We start from the raw sequence: 21,044 nt of genomic DNA on the forward strand, positions 1-21,044 counted from the left end.
TTAGATGGAAATTCACATACACATAAAAAGCAGACGTTTCCATCGCAAACTAGGGGAAAACTGGGAAGGAAAGGACACGCGTCGTCCATGGTGGCGACCTCGCACTTTAATTAAACATTTTAGTTCCCGGCGAGGCGTGGCGCGGAATTTAAATTAATTAGTGTGACAAATATTGGCAAAATGTGACGCGCACGGTGGAAAAGCGAAGGCTCCCGTCCCACTCCTTCCTAACGCTAGCGGGAAAAGTTCGTTCCGAGAAGGAGGGGCACAAAAAAACCGAGGGTGAGAAAAACCACCGAAGAGCAATAACTTAATCATTCGGTCGGGTTACCCGCGGCTCGGGAGAGATGCAGCGAGCGAACGAGAAAGATGGGTTTTCAGGAACCGCTTTTCCGTTCCTTGGCGCGACCGAAAAAGTGGTTTGATTTTCCCGCGCTTCAAGCAAGTGTCGCCGAAAACTTTTCGGCCTGTTTCGCACTGATTCTGACACTGATAAGTTCATTACTTAAACATGGCGCCAGGAGGGTCGAAAGAACTGCCGGGGGGGGGAACCTCGATTCGGTTGCGGAGTGTCGTGGAAAGTTTGCCAAGTTTGTCAACCGTTTGGTAGATTTATTCTCTCGGGTTCAATAATTAATGAAACAAGCATACACACAAAGGGGGGCTTTCCATCCTCCCCACCACCTACCACACGCTCCAGGAACCAAAGGGGGATTTAATTTAACAATGGTATCAAACCGATAACAATAGATGATTTCGTTGCCGAAATTTCGTTAATCTGTTCCAACCCGCAGATGAATGTTTAATTTCTTAATCCTCTTCAACGATGCGTAGATTAATGGTAATCCAATTTAGCCCCTAATGGTGATCCCAAACGCCCACCCCCCGGACCAGAAGGCGACAGAAGGTGGGATGTGTATTAATATTCATAAACCCACAACCGGCACGCCTTCCGTGGGGCGCCTCCCGTGGAAAACTTCCGCATGGGTTTGATGTTTTGCAAATATGTATATGCTTCCCAGTTTTCTTTTATAAAGATTGATGGTCCAACAAAGTCCCATAACTGGGAAGCAAGCAATCCTAACTCAATGTAGACTTTTTCCCGGCACAAGTCGCACGCCCCATTTTGCTTGGGAAATCCCAGTTGCGGCTATCGGCGTTATCATGATTGATATCGGCTCGGAGAAACCTCATTAAAAGTTACCAGCTGCAGGCCCATCGGCCGGGACCTTTTTCGGGACGCAGTCTCCGGGGGGAAGGGTGAAACTTAAATCAAATGATTGTTAACGTGAAGAAACGGCTGAGAGGTTGTTCTTAGGATGTGGGTTGACATGTGGTTTTATTATTTACAAACCATTATTTTGTGGTGAAAATATTGGTTTCATTACTACTGAAGGATCTTATCTGTGTTGGATATTTTACACTATTTTGTGAAGGTTCCATTTCTCTAGAAAATAAATTTACAACGACTGCAAATAAACCTTCTAGGATGTCCAGCTATAAACCTATGTACGAAAGGAAAAACTAACCAGTTTATGGTAAGTGTGAGCCTGGACAGCTGCTCCTTTTGGCCACTTGCAGGCGTGCAATTTTCCACCGTCTTACCACTTTGCTGCACACCCGGGAAGAAAATCGCGCCTGAAAATGTAGCTCACATGTCGGGCGCCTACATATGCTCATCGTTTATTCATGGGCTTAAAACTACTTATCGTTAAAAACTAGCAAAATGGACCCCGTCCTATGCGTTGCCGATGGGAAATGGGGGCATACACCCTATCGTCATTTGCTAGCCTCGAGCGAATTTCCACACAGCAGACACACACACACATACCGTCCCTCTCCACCGGTTGTTGCTAGGAGTGTGCTGATGTTGTGTCTGTGGCTAAAATTTTAATCACCAATCCCTTAACGGTATCGAGCACCGGCTAGCCCACCGGAGCTGAGTCTAATTTTCCCACACTGACCAACGCCCGCTTTCCAGCAACGGGGCCTGTAGGGGAGGTGTGGACCCACTGGTATAATGATGGAAGTTAATTGGAAAAGCCTCAGCACGTCCTACGCTCGCACTCGTTCGGACGTAGGGTGGCGAAAATATGGGAAGTGAAAAGTGACAGCCCGGGACACGGACGGCACGTTCCTCCAGACACATGTCCTTTTCGTGGGTGGGTTGGGTGTGATGTGCATCACCCACCCGATGCCCGTTAGTGCGAGAACGAAGGGAGGGCTTTTCGCCCGAAACCGGTCGCCATTTCCCGACCGTCATGTGGGAAAGGTTTCATTTCGTACCGTAGTTAATAATTAATTTCGTTTAAAATGAAACGATAACAGTGGACCAAGGGCTAGGGTGTGAGCCGTGAGGGAGGAATAATGGGTGGCGAGTGTTTGAGTGATGACGAGGCAACTGCTGCTGAGTATGGGTGGTAGATATTAGCCTAGAGAGCTTCCGTTAAATATGGACTTAGTTCTCTCGGCGTCTCAGCGGTGGAATTGTTTCCATCCCCCAAACTGGTGTTAAAGAAGGTGTGAAGGATTAAACACGGAGCCTTTTCCGATACCCAAACCGGGCCGCCCGAACGGGGGACTCTTAATGAACCCTTGAAAACTGTCCGAAACACCCTCGTCCATGCCCGGCGCAGCTGGCGGGAAAGTGCTGTACCCTCTTCAACTGACTCCAGTGTCACCAACTGGAAAGGCAACACACTCTACCCATCTCTAAAAGCAGTCCACCGATCAACAGGCTCATTTGCTCACTCCAAGCATCTCCTTTACTGAAATATACGCTAAGGATCATGTTTATTGCCACCAACCCCGGTGGCAACAATGGGTCACGCAACTATCTTGCAAACGACGCATTTCCCTCGGGTGATTTGCAAAACTTTTCAGCGAGCCAAATAGTTTTCCTTCGATTAATCACGACCGGACCGATCGGGAACGGAAATGGTATGATTAAAAGTAAGCGATTGAATATTCACGGGCTCATCTGTCAGCACCCCTCCCGGACCGGCGACCATCCGTGTCGTGTCCATCATTTATTCCATGAATAATCCGCTGCAGAATCGCTTCGTCGCCCGGTTTCCGCCGTTGGAAATTTCCTTTCGACGAAACTCCACCTACTCCTTGGGCAACATTGTAGCTGGAATTAATATTCATTGGACTGAAATCGATACGTTTTGCTTCGGTTCGCCACTATCAACAATGTTGCAGCAATTTTCTCTAACGCTGAGAACATGCGGCATGGTTCGGAAAGTTTTTCTCATTCACGTTGGTAACTTTGTTGAATTTGCAACATGATAACTTGCTTATTGGATGATATAATTTTTGTCATGTTCATTATTCAATAGTTTAGTCTGTTTCCATAGCAATGCCGGAGCTAAACAAACGGCTTGCTTGAATAAATTTACTTCCTTCTGCATTCCAAACCGTCGACTGATATTGGCGAATTTGCTCTTTAATTCCGCGACAAACACTACACCTCGTCCCTTATCGGAAGTGAATTATCTTCGTTCAACAATTCCTACAATAAATACCTTAAACCCTCGTCCGCTTGGCTTTTCCATCTACGGCCCACCGTCTGGAACGCTCCGGTTCTATCGCAAACAAATCGGCTGTCTCAAAACTAAGCAACCGTTTAATAGGCACGAAAACACTTGTCACGATAAGGATCTCAATTGGTATCACCTTCCGCCCATGCGAAGCTGTGGCTTGCCCACAGGAAGGACCGGAAGGACCTGCAGTGCGCAAATGAGGAGCATTCGAAAAAAGGTGAAGCAAAGTCTACCAAAGGAAAACAAAAGATTACAAAAAGGAGATGGGAAAACGCGCAGACAGCGAACGACTGGCAACGCCCCGGACGGAAGAGAAAAAGTCTTCGACTGCGAGCAAGTCAGGCACGCCTGTGTGCTGTAACGACTTTTCCTCCAAAAGGAGACGCGCCGAGACGCTGAAAGTAAAATTAAATTTTTCTCTACCTCTTCCCTTCCCCCGCCAAAGGTGAGTCTTTCTTCCGAACGGCCAGGAAGATACGCCTCCCGAAGGAAAGCTGTTTCTTTCCGTAATGAGTTTCGTTTTTCGCCGGCAATGAAAATCCCCAGCCCGCGCGTACCGGGAAAATGGTGCAGATTTTCAACATGCACCGGTCGAAACTTGGCCACAAAAATGATTGCTTTTCGGCTAAGTAAACGGCCCACCTCCGGCTGGCTTGAAAGGCGATGCCGCCCCGTCCCCGTCCGGAGCTCCGATTGCTCAAACTTTGCAGCAAAATGTGTTTTCCATCGCAAAATACACGAAACAATGCGTCGTTGTGTTTTTGGGTTTTTTTGTGGATGAATCTACTGCTTGTTTTCGGTTTGCTATTTCCCTTATCGTAAAAATGTGTATTTTCTGTCCAAAGTTGCTGTCCGTGTTGGAAAATTAGTTCATCTTACCTGGATCAACAATGAACGAAATTGTAACGATTGCTAGCGGGGTTCGCTGGTTTTTTCATCTTTTCCATTTAATTTGTTTAAATTAAACTTAAAGTTGGTGTACATTGGATATCAGTACCGTTGTTATCTATTCACGTGTTTGATGTTAAAAAATTATAATTTGAAACGTGAGAATTCAAACAACAAAAAGTCGAGTTTTCTTTCTCATCTAGATGTTATGTTTTACCTTCAATGTTGCTCTGGTCAAGTTGAAACTAATCTTGAGCTATATTTTATTCCTCTTCTATATTTTCTCTTCGGATCCTTTTCTTTATCGCGGTAATGCAATTCCAATTCGTAGGTGGGAAACCTTCAAACAGTAGGACCCTAATTCTTTTCGCGAAGTTTCGAAAGCTTAATCCGTATCTTCAATCGAAAATTTTCCTTCCCAAAAGAAGAAAAAGGAATGAAGATTACACGCACAATGTGTTACAACTACAGGTGGAGAAAAGATAATTTAAAATAACACATTTCAAAGTCGTACATCTCGCACCTAAGCTAAGGATGATGGCTGAGATATCCTCGATTGACGGAGTTACGGGAAAATTGTGATCCGCAAAGGATGGGTTTTTTTTAAATTGATTCGTTTTTCTATTGTTCGTAACAAAACCCTCATTCTCTCTCTCTTTTTCTCTTGCTTTCTCGCCCTCCCGCAGGTTCGCACGCTGTTCGTCAGCGGGCTACCGATGGATGCGAAGCCACGCGAGCTCTATCTCCTCTTCAGAGCCTACGAAGGCTACGAAGGATCGCTGCTGAAGGTTACCAGCAAAAATGGAAAGACGGCCTCGGTAAGCTATGTTCCCCGCTTTTCTCGCCCTCGTTGGACTTTAGACATCTGGCGATGGGGTGGTTTTACCGCAGGCACGCTAAACCGTTTATCTTTCCTTGCAGCCGGTCGGATTCGTAACGTTCAACACCCGCGCCGGAGCGGAGGCCGCCAAGCAGGATCTACAGGTAACCGCCGGCCGTACACCCATGCACCCACCCCTTCGCGTCGAAAGACTAACTCTTTTCTAACCTCACCTTACCGAACAACAAAACGAAACCAAAAAAAAAAACCGGACCAAAAGCGTTCCACGCCCAAACTTTCCACCCGCTAGGCTAATGTTTTTCGCCTTGTTTTCTCTCCCCCTTCCTCCTCCGTCTGAATTATCTCCCGCAATCACGCGTTTGGCCGTTGGCCCGACCAGCCCTTTCACCAACCAACACCACTTACATGCGCGATTTTTTTCACCCCCAAAAACTTTTTTCAACTCTGATTTTCGTGTTACTCCTTAACCCGCTTTTATTTGTTCCGTGTTGGTCACATAGCTAGGGATGGGTGTTTCGAGTTGAGATTTTCTCATGTTTCCCGACTGTCCAGTCGATAGATGATCAAGTAAAAAAAATGAAAATACACACGCCTCCTCACCTCGGAAGAAAATCACAACACTGCCCCACACAGACACATAAAACACTCTTAAAAACACTCACGCAGTGAGGTATTTAGTGGTACGTGAATTGTGTTACCTTCACACAACTCCCTTGCGTAATGTCGTTTTGACAACTTTTCAACTTTGACAACTTTTCTTCACCGTTGTTTGCAATTGTTTTCACCTTCCGCATAGGAGCGTAATACTATGTTTGAAAAGGTTTAGCGATCACATATTCCGATGGATCAATTTCTGTATTATCCTTCTCCTACACCACGTGCTGGGTGATAAATGTCTTAAGAACACTACCATTTTTCTTACCAACAAACACTTTACTAACAGTTTTTTTACTTTTTCAACTAACACTCACAATAGTATACTTGCTAGAAAAGTGAAAGCCACATCACAGCACACGCCCACAGTTCAGCTGCAAAGGCTCCTGACATCAAACGTCACTGCTCTCAAGCGACTTGAAGAAAACCTTTCCTCACAACTTGTCACACGTTACTCACTCCATCTTACCCACTCTACAAAGACATGCCACAAACACACACACACTCACACACTTACACATACATACATAAGCATCCTTAAACACTTGTAGCCCTCCACTTAATCGGCTGACACTTAGTCGGGTATTATTGACCTTTTCTTCAAAGCGCCCGGTGGCCTTGTTTGAACTTTGCTTTTTCAACACACTCCTCGGGGGGTGGCTGGGGAGTTATCTTCGGCGCCATTTTCCGCCCCGGGGCTTAAACCGGATCGGAGTACGTACACGGTTCGTGCGGCATACGGCTTCCTCCGCTTGCCGGCGTGAGTCGTCGTCCTTCCTTTTGGAATGCTGCCCCACGACGGCAGGCAAGTAAAACCGGCCCATCCTGTTGCGTCCTCGGCGACACGCGCCCAGCCCCGGGTGGGTGGGATGAGTGCTTTTTCGCCGAAGTCGATCTGTGACTTGATTTAATCTGATTAAGCTCTCGAACGAGACGAGACCACTTGTGCGAGGAGGTTTTTATCCGTCCGTTGCCGATTGCCGATCTTTGATCTCCTTTTTTCCTAATGCTGCAAGTATCAAGCAGGATTTTCCCCGGCCCCATCTTCCGTCTGGGGCCAAACTCGGCTGCCTGAAATCAATCAATGAACAACCGAACGCTGTGTGAACAACACTTGCCGAACTTATTCTTTCTTTGTTTTATCAGATTTTATTTATTTTCTGTCGATAACCCCCTCGATGGAACGGTTCGTTTAAAATTAAATTCCACTTGCAAGCCACTTACTTACACACCTCCCAAAACATGCCCACCTTCTGAACCGCTCGTGTACCTGCGCTCGGCCACCCACACCCTTCTACTTATACAACTTATCCAGGAACTTTCTCACTAGCGGCAACTAGAACTCAGCCCACCGTTTTGTACACCCCAGCGTACTTTTTCTAGATTTTCAATTGTATCGTACCACTCAATATACCTTGCTCAACTTTTATATTTCATTCCACCATCATTAGGTGGTGGCAGATCGAATGCTTCCTTAAAATTATCCCCTTTGTCTCACTTTGTGAAATGGAGGATTTTCTTTATCAAACTGTAACTGTTTTGAATTTTGATGCGATATCTAAACTAGGTCATGTTCCTCCTTAGGCAAATATTAAATTAAACTTTACCTTCTCCCCCTTAAGCAATCTTAAAGCATTTCTTTCACTAACTCTTCTTTCCCGTGTCTCGCAGAGTAATTAACCTTATCCTGTCGTTTATTAATATTCAATAATTGGCGTTTTTGTTACTACAACTTGTGGTTTCTCTAAAAACTCTTTATCATGTTTGATATCTAACCACAAGAAACTAAAACAGGCAGCCTCATTTTTGCATATCAATCCCAATGAACGTGTTTTACTGATTCATGAATTATCTTGTACTTCTTTTCTCCACTCTTTTTCCGTCTCTCTTTTTTCTCTCTTTCTCTTCCTACTTCTATTTACCCCTCCACTCCCCCAACCCCACTGTATTCCGTGACGTCAATCGTCGTGTAAATCGAACTTGCATTTGTGAATTTGTAAAATGGCATTCCTATTTCACCATCATTCGAAACCAAACAAACCCCACCGAAATGCACTACAAAACAAAAATCACTGAAAATGCCACCATTTGCGTTCCGATCGAAATCAAATTTTGGACGTATTTGTTTCTTTTTTATTGTATGCAATAATTACACGATTGAATGAACCGAACGAAATGCAACATCATTGAAAACAAAAATCCCCACGATACAAAAACAAAAAACAATATAAATCTTGCAGCAAGGTGTACGCTTCGATCCCGATATGCCCCAAACAATACGCTTGGAATTCGCCAAGAGTAACACTAAAGTCAGCAAACCAAAACCACAACCTAATACAGCGGCCACAGCTGCACATCCTGCATTGATGCACCCACTTACTGCTGGACGTAAGTATTTTTTGTTTTTCTTTTCGTTACCATTTTCTACCCCCCGCGCCACCGAAATCCTCTAGTGCTCCTCCCCCTTTTTTTGAACGGAAAGCTCACCTCGCGTCACGAGAATTACACCATTCACCAGCGTCGGAACTGGAAGACCGATGCGGCGGCACAGTGTCCTTGTTTTACACTTTACGAATCTTTCGGATCCAAGTGGTCTTCGTTAGATTTCGCTCGATTTTTATGTTCCAACAATCGAATCATCTTTCTTTGCTCCACGTTAGGTTTGTGAGCATTGTTTTTCATAGAATTTTTTGATTTCGAGGATTTTGATGAATTTTTGTTTATTTTAGCGCTTTGAAAGAAGTTTCCCCCCGAAATATGTATATGAAAGTTTCGAACGAAAAGAAAAAGTCCCCATCAATATGGCTCTTATACGGCGCGGGTCCTTCCGATGCCAATCTCAGTGCACCAAAGTATCGTAGCATCCTTCAAGCTTCATTATCATTTACGGCAACGTTATGTACACTGTATATTTTACTGGTTCAAAAACTGTAGTATTTCGTTTTCTAAATAGGTTAATAAATGCGCACGGAACAAGTTTCCCAGGTAACACACACACCAGTACTCGCGATTTCCCAATCGAAACTGCTCGTAACTGCAGCACCCGTAATGCCAACCGCAACCGCAAGTGTCCACCATCTCTATGGCACCAGGCGTGCTGCTACCCACGTACACCAATACAACCAGACACGCGCGTGCACCAAGCAACCACCGACCAAAAAAAAAAGCACCCTGATACACACACACACACGCATACAACGAACGGTAGAGAGATAGCATAAATCATCGGCACCTGTAAGGAGTGCATCCTTGTAGCGTGCGTGTATGCGTGATTGTCTGTCTGTGTGTGTGTGTGTTAGAACCGAATGAACCAATAGCGCAAATGATGCACGATTTGTGCAAGAAGAATGTTTTAAAACAAGAAAACTCAAACACGAATTTTAGATGTTATGGAATATTTTCTATACGATAGAAGAGAGACGTATCTTACGTAGCGCTAGTTCAGTAAACGAATAGGTATTGCACTCCATCACAGCTCCATCGACTGGTTCTGTAACCGTACTCGACCGTGGATAGTATTCGATAGAGAGAGCGAAAACGAAAACCAATAACCAATTTTTATTTCCTCCGCCCACCTTTTACTAAAGATAAAACCAACCCAACGAGCCCCCAAAAAGTTACCCATCATTGAGTTCTCTAACTTAGTCTTCCTGTCAGACTTAGGTACTCCGTTTTTTCCTGGCGGCCCGGAACTATGGCATCACCCGCTAGCCTTCTCGGCGGCGGCCGCTGAGCTGCCGAGTGCAGCCGCCCTGCAGCACGCCACGCTCGTCCATCCGGCCCTGCATCCCCAGGTGCCGGTCCGGTCCTACCTCTGACTAAATACGGACAAAGTCCTCGAGCAGCAGCAGCCCATGCACCAAGTAAGTAGTACGCATCAAGCGTTGCATTTGTTGTTGTCCGCTTTTTTGTTTCTATCTCCCTCCTCATTCTATCAAGCTTCACCGATCCCCCGTTTTTTTCCATCACTCCGCACCGGGTTCTGTCCGCTCACAAATGTGTCATCTCCGTCGGACAATACTTCACCTGCTTGTAAAAATGTTCTCGCCCTTACGACCTGCAGCGCAGTTGCGTTTGTATATTGACAAAGTGCTTCAAAAAAGATTCGACCAACTGGATGGAACCATCATCACAAGTAGTCCCTGTTGAAATTAGTCTGTCACATCTTAGAATTGACCGGAACTGCCTGCTATGAAGCTTTGTACATTGCATTTTGCATTAACTGCATCCCTACTGAGTGTCCCAAAGGGATCCGAATTGGCTTTCAGATGGTTCAGTTCATCCGGTCGATTGACACGATTTGTTGCTACATCACACACTCCTCTAACCGTCGAACGGACGTACCACTCTTTTGAGGAACTTAACTGAAGTAAAAGAGTCTCCGTATGTCTTGTTTTTAACCCTCAACCCGTCTCTTTGGTACGACGCTCGGATTGTGATAAGAAGTGCGGTTTGCATCATCCCGGCTTTTCCTTGCACCATCGTACCGATGCACCATTCTCCATTCGGGGGGGTGAAAAAAACCCCCCGTTACACTTTTCGTGCATTATTTACATAACATTCACCCACGGGGGGGGACTACGTTGTTACACTGTACCGGGTACATGTTCCCTGTCAGCCCGGAAACATCGACCCCGGCAGCTTCCCATTCCGAGTAGGATCCGAACCAACCGACCGACCTGACATGCAACTGCAACTTCTTCGCTACATTGTCCTTTTCGCCCGGTTGGAAATGTGTCTTCCTATGTGTCCCTCGGGCGTAGGGATTTTTTATGTGATGCTTACCCCTTACCTACCCATTTCCCTCCCTTCCCGGTTTGCCTTAGGCATGGTTTGCTTCGCCTTAGTTTGTGCAAGAAGTCTGGTGCTTCTAACCCCGCGGATAGGAAATAATGAACCCACTTGACCGGACTGTTAATACGGCGTCCGGGCTGTCCATCCAGCTAAATCCGGGGCTTCGGAGGTATTTTGCATCCTCGTTTTTTGTTCTCAACTCTTTCCAGCTCTTAACAGCGCACTTTTATTTTTTTTTAAATTGAAAAAAAATACCTTGGAAAACCGTCTGCAGGGGAACACATTTTTCTAACTACCACACGCCTTTGTTGCATGGCGCTTGGTAAACTTGGGTGAAATAATAAGAAGTCTCTGCCACAAGGCAGAAACCGGTTAGGAACGCGAGCTCGCTTGTTAGTACGTAACATTTCTGCGGATGCTTTGGAAGCATTTTAATTGTGATTTGTGCATCCGATGGTTTTACGCTACTGTAGCACACATTTTAACGTATGTCAACTGCATTAAATACGGTTTCTGGGGATCTTTTATTGACCTGAGTGAAAAAATCGAGTGAAGGGTATAAACGAGCCGAAATAAAAGCGCCGATTTCCAATGGAAAAATCGTGCAATTGTTTCGCATTCTCAACGCAAACCGTGTTCGGACGACATTGAGATAATTTATGGGAATATCACGCATGATTAACCAGGCTCCGGGGATTTCCATCCGGCTTCTCAGAGGGTGCTTATCAAATCGAGCTGCAAACGAAACGTTTCACCGCATTGCCTCAAAATTCTTGATAAATGAAAAGATCGGCTCCGTTTCTCTCCACCATTTTCAAATTCTTCACCCAACCGGGAGCTCGTGGAAAACCTCGCTAAGAATTCCGTTCTGCTTCTACTCGCCCAAGAATATGAATGCCCATTGTATTTTCCGTTCCTTTTGAACTCTCCCTCTTGCAAGGAGTCATAAAGAAAAACGAACGAAAAGACGGCTCGAGTTTTTGTAGCAAGAAAATTGCGGTGGGGCACCGAGAACCTCATCCGGCAGGTGAACAAAAGAAACTTTTCCTCCCTCCCCCCACCCACCGTGAAAGGTGAAAACAGTGGCCCCGATTTTCATACCATACCCCCACAATGCCCGCAATTGGTTTTTGCCTCCCCGCTTCTGGCGCAAATGCGTCGACCTGAGAACAGGCTTCACCTTTTTCCGCGGCCAAACCCCTCTCCCCTCCCCCTCCTCCTACCCACGCCCCTCGATCCGTTGTTGGGCGATCATGAGAAAATTAAACAACTCCTGTGGAAAAATGAGGAGAGAGAGAAAAAAACAAACCACACGGTTTTATTTACGTTTCAGATGAAAAGCAACAAAGTATTCCATTGAGCTTTTATTCTGCGCCTTCCTCTCGGGGTCGCTGTCGGGTCTTAGGAAGTTTTCCCGCAGCTCCCGCGGGAGCCTTCGGCCGGTGCGGAAAACTGGTCATGTTTGCTGATGAATTGTTTGCACGGTCTTCGCTTGTTTCTTGCGGGGTTTTGTTTTTTAATGTTTTCATTATTTTAACCCGGGCGTCTTGGTCGAAACTGGACGAAACCAATTTTCTCCATCGTTCGTCTGCGTTTTCTTCCCCTTTCTGACCTGTTTCAACCAACGAGATTAAATACTTGATTTTTTGTAACATTTTCAAACCTGCTCGGAGCGGAGAATAGTTTCATCTTGCACTCGACCAGTTAGAGTTGGATTTTCTTTGCTGAGCAGGAAATGAAATGAATGAAATGCAAATTTAAATTCAAACGAACATAATCATGTTCTTGCTATGTTTTTTAAAAAGTGTGTGACTTTCTTCGGGGCGCAGATGTTGAGTTGAAAAGAAAAATCTAACCGTCAAATAAGTACACATATTACCAGCATAATGAAGCTTTTCCTGTTCGTTCGATACTGCATCATATTGCACGGAAACGAAAAGCAATCTACCTTTTGCTGCTGCAACCTACTCGAACGCCGCTTAGTACGTACTAAGCCGACAGGCTCATTGGATCAACTAATTTTAATCCCCACCGGCCGGGTTGAAGTGCCGGCTCACGTCCCGGATTGTGACACTTTCAATCACTGCAGGAAAATCCTCGGCAGTGTTAAATTCGTTTGCACTTTCGGTCAACTCGACCGGTCTCATCCGCAGGTGTCGCATAAAGATTGCCTTGCAATTAATAACTTCCCGATTCAGGCCCGAAAGCAAAACCCCCCTCCGGGCCAAACTTTTCCCATCGAAATCGGTGAGAGGCACAGATGAGCAAGAGTTCGACTTTTCCGTCACCGAAGAAGAAAAAATGGACCAAACCGTGACCCAACATCGTCGGTGGAAAAGAAGCGACGAATGGAAACTTTTCGAACTACCTCGACCTCGAGATTAGTTCACCCGTCGTCGGTGAAGGCAGTGAAAAGTGCCGGTGACCTCCCGGCCTGTGGTGGATGGTAGCTCGCTGCCTTCGTCCGGGAAAAAAGGGAACGATCCTGCAGGACCTTCCGCGTTAAGCAGATTTTCTTCCATCCCCGCGCGGAGCTACACACTTTTCCCGTTTTCCCACCGACCGAAGGATCGTGGGGCAAAACCAATGAACAACTTTGGTCCCTAATCCGCATTAGAAACCGCTCCCACCCCAACTCCAACCTATCGGACCGGATTCGATGACAGATTTTATGATTCGTTTGTTGTTTGCTAAGCAGCTTGTCGAACGAGATGAGCATCAAAACTGGCGTCCCGAAACAAAGGAGAGAAAAAAGCCAGGTCCGAAAACGAGAAGAAAATGCCAAAGGATTTTTTTCACCCCTCCCCTCCCTTCACCCATTGTCATTTGGCTTTGGGGTGGTTCTCAGCCCGAAACCGATCGTTAAACCGATGCGATGTCGCTCGATAAGATTCGGCTTAATCGGTGAAGGGAAATTAAATTTTCCAAAAAAAAAAACCTAAACGAAACCCCGCGTCCAGCCATGAAGAGCGAGGGTGTAAAGGGAAATTCGTTTTATTTTTCCGCGTACCCTATCCTCCCTGCATCATCTGTCCACCCCTAGACCGAGGTATTCGCTTGTTTGTCGTACAGCTTCTGGAGCGGTTTTCTTTTTTATTTTCCTCCTGTCTTCAAACGGTAGGGAGCTTTTTACTTGATCCTTTCACAAGTTTCTTTCGGTACTTTCGACACTTACTATCCACATCGAAGTGGTGCGAGCAAAGGGGCCAACGGAACCGGGAACTGCGCTTTCGGCAAACCACTGCAATGAACCGTAAATTTGACTCATTTGCATAATAATGAAGTTTTAATTAAAAGTTGCACTCCATCCCCGATATTTTCTACACACATCTCCTTTCGTCCATGGTTTTCGGGGAAGCGCTGTTGTAATTCATAGTTTTTCCCGTTACCGAAAGTTCGGAAAGAGTCCCTACTTCCTCGCCGAAAGCTATCCGGGCTTTGGTGAAACTTTGGCCCAGTTTACACGCGTTTGCTAAAATAGTTTACTCACCTACGTTGGGCTTCGCAAAAGGCAAGATAAAGTTATCCTCACGAGGTGTCGTTACGATATCGAAGAACTAATAATGCATCCCTTTACGGGTCGTCTGTTGAAGCAGCGGTAATCTAAACGAAGACATGTGTATTATCATTAGTAAAGGGTATTAGACGCGTGGTTGGGAGTTTCTTGTGCGTCTTACTTACTTGCCGTATTTATGTCTCCCTTTTGAAGTGATACCCATTGAGATGACATTTTAAAACACGTTTTCTGACATTCTTCCACTTTCTTTTGGTATCAGAGACTGTGATATTTTCTTATCTCCCTACATTTCCCCTTGTCTGCCTCTCAGATTCTCCATCTAGTTGCTACTTTAACGCCACCAACGTGCCTCCTCTTTGACCGTCTGTCTGACACTCTCTATCCTTCTTATGTTTACCGTTTTACTTCTAGCAGCAAATTCAAATGCCGCATCCATCAGCAATACATCCAGCATCGATGCATGTGTCCGCCGGCCTGCCAGCGAACCACTTTTTGCCCAGTCCGGCCCTGGCCAGTCCGGTTGGCAACACTGCCGGCGGCAATCAGCCGCCGAACCCGCCGCTAGCCGCCAATGCTCCCTGCTCGACACTGTTCGTTGCCAATCTGGGACAGTTTGTCTCCGAGCATGAGCTGAAAGAAATTTTCGCTAGGTGAGTCTTCTTCGCGCGCTCTTTCCTCCCGATCTCTCTCTGTCTCTCTCTTTCTCTATCTCTCCTCCAACCTCTACTTTTTTATGTCTCAACTCAACTTGTTTGATTTTTAGTTTATAATTCCTTTCCCCTTGACATACCGGAACACAACCACGTTGGAGTTGGCGTGTTAAAACTTTCCCACGGTTTCCCGACATCTAAACCCGACCGACCCAGTGTTCCTTGTTCCACTCCAATAAAACTTGGTTTTCCCACCTCCAATTTGAGAGCCGCCTGACCTACCCCTAACCGAACCTAGCCGTGTACAATTTATCTGCAAACAACTTCAGTCAGTCCTTTCCTTTCTCAAATTGGTTTCGGCTTGATGTTAGATTTAATTATTTCCCTCCCAGACCACAACTATTCTTCTTTCCTGTGCTATTTTGCGATCAATAGTGCCACACACACGCCCCGGCCCGGGTGGGGTTCTTGTTGTCAATTTCGCTAACCGGCGGAAGCATTTTCCGCTGCCGATAAGCCCGCCTGTCGGGGAAAGCGACGGAAAAAAATCCCCATTAGTCTCAAAGTCTATTAGAAACTTATTTTAACAAAAAAAAGGCAACTCCCACTTGTCTTTCTCACCCCATCCTTTTCTGGAGATTCCTCGCACGGCGGTTCCCTGGACGCTTCGCCCGTGGATCGTGACGTTATTTGTCGGTTTAATTTATAACTTTGTTTTTCCACCCGATCGCAATCGGAATTGTCTTGCTCCGTCGAGACCGTCCAGAAATGCGTCCGAACGAGAGCACGTTTTTTGCTTTTGCCGGCGTATGCGATATCGACCCGGTTTAAACGATTATTCTGTTTGGAACATTGAAACATAATAGTCCCCGCATTCAATAACTTCCAAAGGAAATCTATGGCAAGACCCAAATTTTAGCGAGCCATCTTTTGCAATATGTTTTATTGCATTCCGACACGCGATCACACAACAGGTTGAAAATGTGGGGGGAAAAATAACTTATGGCACGACATCAACGAAAAATATATTTATATTTCGGGTCAGCGACATGTCAAACATCCCTTTGTTTGTCCTCAATATTATGAATGATGAACTATCAACTTAAAAGAATACTTTTGTTTCGTTTTTTATCTATAATGCAAAAGTCTCTTTCAAACGTTTGGGGTGGCACTGATGGGAAATTGAAAATAAAACACTATCCCACTCTTTTGTGTTTAACTCAATTTTTCCACCCAGTTCAGCTTCAAGAAGCAAAACCCCAACATCGTGACATAAATATTCTCACTGTCAATTAAACTAAACTGAACCATTAAAAAAAACTGTAGTTAAACAACAAATACCAACACACATATATTTATAACCAAACGCAATTCGTTATACAGCTGCACCATGTTACCATGTTTACTAATCTATTGTCCCAGCAACACTGCATCCCCTTTTCGTCACCAAAATAATGTTGCTACACCCACCAACACGTTGATGAACAGTTTAAGCAAAAATCAACCAAACTTTTGCCTTCCCGTTTTTCACCATTTGTTACATGATTCCCCCTTGCTCGTTAGTTTAACAACAGCAATCCTGTTCTTTCATAGTCACAGCATCACCCTTTCTCCATTCTAACACTAAATGAATGAAGTAAACCGTTGCGTTTTGTTGGTTTCGGAATGCATCCTTGTTCGTTATTTTCTTTTAGTACATTTGTTTGGTATACCAACTTACTTTTAAAAAACAAATCACCGATACACAAACAATCTTTCTCTCTTTCTCTCTCTCTCTCTTTTTCTATCTCTTCTCTCTCTTTCTCTTTCTCATTTTTCTTTCCGTCACTTTGCCTTTCCATCGGTCTCTTCGGTCGGTTTTGTCTTTATTATACTGTTTTTTTGTTTTTTGTTTCCCATTATTTTTATTTCCTCTTCCACCTTCCGCTCACCTTCACACTTTACATTTGTATCGATGGATACCGTTATTTAAGACCACGTACTACTAATGCCAGACCCACCCCGTCTCCGTATGAATGTTACAATGATTATCTTTAAAATTATGCACCGTTTCTAACACTTACTTCCTTTGTTACCCTTTGTCTGCGATTTGTACCCAAAAATGTTTGCAACAACGAAACCCCACCACCACCACCCCACCGACCGAATCGTCGCGTGAATGCCCTGTTTCAAAATTTGTTTATTGCCAATGCTCCACGAACCAAATTTAAACCCACCTCCCCCCCCCCTTGCCTTGTTTGATTTCTCCCCGATTTGATTGTGCCCTATGATTGCATATTCTTGTGAATGGAAAACAAAAAACCAAAATAATTCAACAACCTCCAATAAAATATAATGCACCTCCACCAAAAAAAAAAATAAAACCAACAACAAAACCACCCACCCCACCACCCACAGTCTGCCTGGCTTCTGTCGCCTTCGTTTGCACACTAAGGGTTCCGCTGCAAACGCCGCCACCGCCGCTGCTGCTGCTGCTGCTGCCGCCGCCGCCGCCGCCGCTAGTGTTGGTGTTAGTGCCGCCAATGGCTTGAATGGCCACAACCACACCAACAACAACAACAACAGCAACAACATCAACGGTGCCTACCGCCACTGCACCAACCACCACAACCTGTCCACCACCACCAACGGTTCTGCACTCACCACCAGCTCCACTATTGCCCCCAACGGCCACGGTATCCACCTTCACCTGCAGCCCCAACCCCACCACCCCAATGGGGGTGCGCTCGCGAACGGGGTGGCGACGGGCGGGGCCGTGCCGGTGGCGTTCGTAGAGTTTAAGGACGTGGTCAGTGCGGCGGCGGCGATGGCCGCCCTGCAGGGCAAGTTTCTGCTCTCGTCCGACCGCGGCGCTATGCGCATCGAGTTCGCCAAGTCGAAGATGGCCGCGGACATACCGTCGCACCAGTTCTACGCACAGAATCACGCGCAGCAGAGAGAAGTATGTTTTTTCCCGAACCCCCCCACACTGCCCCACCTTCCATCCTTTTGTGTCCTGTTCGGTTTGTTGGTGTTGGTTGCTGTAGTTTTTTTTTTTCATGAAATACCAAAACATAAAATGCGATCAAGCCACTCAAGGTTTATGTTACTTATTGTCTAAAATCAGTGATTTTATGGTATGCTTTTTTGTAATTTGAAATGTATGGAAGTCAATTGAAAGACTTTAAAGTTCAATACAACTGAAAAAGGATGAAATTCAAAGGATAAAGTCAACCATCAGGAGTTATCTTTCCCCAACAGTGCGGTATAGAAAATATGAAATTTGTTCTTGTTTAGCTTAAACTGAACTTCCATCCATTCCAACATTTTTTTAATGAATTTTGGTACGTAGAAATATTATTAAACCATTTTGATTACTCTGAAGTCTTCAGAAGATTCATGTGATGATAAGATAGTATACACAATATTTAAACGCCATTTGAGGCAGCTTGAGAATCACTGCGTAGTGATCATTAAAGAACAATTAGGAATTAAAATTAAAAATGATCACTCAATTGTGACCAAGCGACTGCTAAACTACCAGCAACCAACATCTAAACCATAATTTCTCCCAATACCCAACCAAAACCCCAGAACCTCTACTTAAAAATGTACCTATTCACACACACAGAAACACCCTTTATAACTAATCGCTTACCCAAATTTGCTTAGAACTTTCACACACACACACACGATGCATTGTTATATTCCGTTTCTTCACCCACCCACTTGATTGCACCACGTTTGCGGTTTGAATGAGTTTGATTGATGTACCCGTAACACACACACTGCACGATATACGGATTCAATTTGCGAACCCCAAGGCACCTGCACAAATATTTGAATTGTAAATTTATTTTAAATTAAACGATATTTAAAAAAGTAAAACCCATACAAACCAAAAACCGAACTAAACTAAACTCGCCACCCAGAAAATCGAAACCGATTTGTAAAGGTCGATAGAGCGCACCCCCTAACGGCGACATCGAGGACAAATAGTGGATAAGAAAATTTGAACACATCCTTAATACATTTGAAAAAGTTCTTCTTTTGTTTTTGTTGTTATTCCCGATGGGTTTTAGGGGTTGTGCAAAATTTGTCGTTATGTTTACGGGCGACCAGGCGCCTCCATCCGTACACGTTTTGGGTTGATTCGCCCAAAATCCAGCGGACGCGGTGTTCAGTTGGATAGTGTAACCGTTGAAACTTTTGTTTTTTCCATTTAGTTCCATACAAATCAAGGGTTATGATTATTTGCAAAACAGAAAATTATTTTAACCCCGACCGTCAGTTGTAAGCAAAACAGAATTGTGCTCAAAAAAATAAAAACAAACAGACACCAGTACCAGTGTGATTAGTGTTTAGTCGGTTCGGCGTGATATTTCTTCTTACCTGCGTCCCACTTACCACTTGCAACCGTGCTCTTCTCTTCTCTCTTTCCCTTTTCCCGGTGCAACGCAGGGGGGCGGGTATGGAGCCAAGAATGGAACATCATTTGGGGAAGAAGAGTGAGCGGACCGATCTCAGCTCGTACCTAATAGCAACAACCTGACCGCAGCACATCCAGCCGGTATCGACCACCTTCATGAACCATCATAACAGCGGCAGCGGCAACATCAACAACAACAACAACAACAACGGTAACGGCAGCAACGGCATCGGGTGCACCGGCGCCACCATCAACGGCAGCCTGGCAGGATCGGCATCACTTATGGCCGGTGGAGGTGCACGAGGTACCCTGGGCATGGGCGTTGGGCCGGCAACATCGATGGGCGGGCTGGCGGGGCAGAACGGTGGGCTGTTCACGTTCGCCGTGGCCCATCCGCGCGCCTAAACGGTGTACAACTTCATACTAAGCATCAAACCATACCAAATAATATCCGCTCGAAGACAAAGACATGTAAAGTAACGCAAGAGGAAAGCATCAAACAGAGGCATGAAGAAAAACGTACAGAGATATTTAAAGCAAAATTCAAGCACCGAACTGCGGAAAAGGTTGGATTGGAAAAATCCATATGATTTCCCTGTGATAAGCGATCGAAAAGACGGGAGGCGGAGCTGGCGGAAAAGGGTCGGAACGCATACACAAACGAAGCGTATGAGAAGCGCAGATTCCGGATAGGACCGGCACCAGATGCTAGGCGTGTTTGTAGCTATTAGTACTACCACTTACTACCATTACTACTACCTTAATGCAAACATTTAACAAAACAAAAAACAAAAACCACCAGGAAGCTGGAGGAAACTTATTACAATCTACTCGCTACTCCTGTGCTGCAGCAGCAGAGCACAACTAATATTGTGGCGAACGTATTGCGCGCGCTAAAAACTAACGCATACTAGTTGATCACTTTTTACCAAAATGTGCCCTAACAGTGGAGTGGTGATCGCGTCGGAAGCGGAAAGCTGCTTTGCTAACGATCAATACAGGCGCGAGGTCGAAAAGGACAACGAACCTTACCCCCCGGGTCCGATGCGATCATTACTCACCATCTTCTAGTTTCCAACATTTACGTTCTCTATAGAGAAATTCTCCCCCCTCGTTCTCTACTAGCCTTTTTTTACCACTCGTTCACCGAAAGGGACATCCGTTCATTCGTTTTACCTTTTTAGCGTCAGTTTTACTCCAACCATCGACGGAGAGATATACCTGGTAACGAGAGAGAACGTTACCAGCATGATGGAAACGAATGTGTTTTGAAACGTAGAGTTTAACATGTAAGGGCGACAGAAGCGAACAAAACTAAGTCAATATTGCAAAAGCCGTGCCGATAACGGTTTCATCGTGAACAAAACCAGCGCGAACGGAAACGAAAAACCTAGAACCGAACGCTAGGTCAACGTCCCCCTCTATGGGCTGCTGAGTAAGGGGTATGGAAAGTGTACGTACACGCCACACCTTCGGGCCAGGAAACATGTAAACACGTGAGCAATAAGACACACTTTTACGCCAGCGAGCGAAACCATCCCGGAAGCGGACGAAACTTTGTAAATGAAAATATCCATGCATATCAAGATTTTGAATCGACATTTAAGAAAATGGGATTTACTAGGAGATAGAGGGAAACCCGGGCTAGCGCTAACCGGTGGGAGGTTGATGAGCAATTTTAAAGAGGAAAAAAATATTTAACGGAGTTGGCGGTGAACCGTTCCGTACCCCGGTTGACGGTACTTCA

General features: G+C 45.3%; 1 protein-coding gene and 1 pseudogene across 1 annotated transcript in view; both read left to right on the forward strand.

The window, feature by feature from the left end:
* The window catches only part of LOC131258481 (protein couch potato-like), a 70,553-nt gene extending 60,807 nt beyond the window's left edge, over positions 1 to 9,746 (forward strand). The window contains exons 2-5 of the mRNA XM_058259810.1: positions 5,120 to 5,251; positions 5,355 to 5,417; positions 8,169 to 8,316; positions 9,586 to 9,746. Of these exons, the coding sequence (XP_058115793.1) occupies positions 5,120 to 5,251; positions 5,355 to 5,417; positions 8,169 to 8,316; positions 9,586 to 9,746 (504 nt within the window). The remainder of the gene's footprint in view (positions 1 to 5,119; positions 5,252 to 5,354; positions 5,418 to 8,168; positions 8,317 to 9,585) is intronic.
* A 4,949-nt stretch (positions 9,747 to 14,695) lies between these two features.
* LOC131258492 (uncharacterized) lies at positions 14,696 to 20,368 on the forward strand (annotated as a pseudogene).
* The last annotated feature ends 676 nt before the right edge of the window (positions 20,369 to 21,044 follow it).

This window comes from Anopheles coustani, chromosome 3, assembly GCF_943734705.1.
Source record: "Anopheles coustani chromosome 3, idAnoCousDA_361_x.2, whole genome shotgun sequence".
NCBI lineage: Eukaryota > Metazoa > Arthropoda > Insecta > Diptera > Culicidae > Anopheles > Anopheles coustani.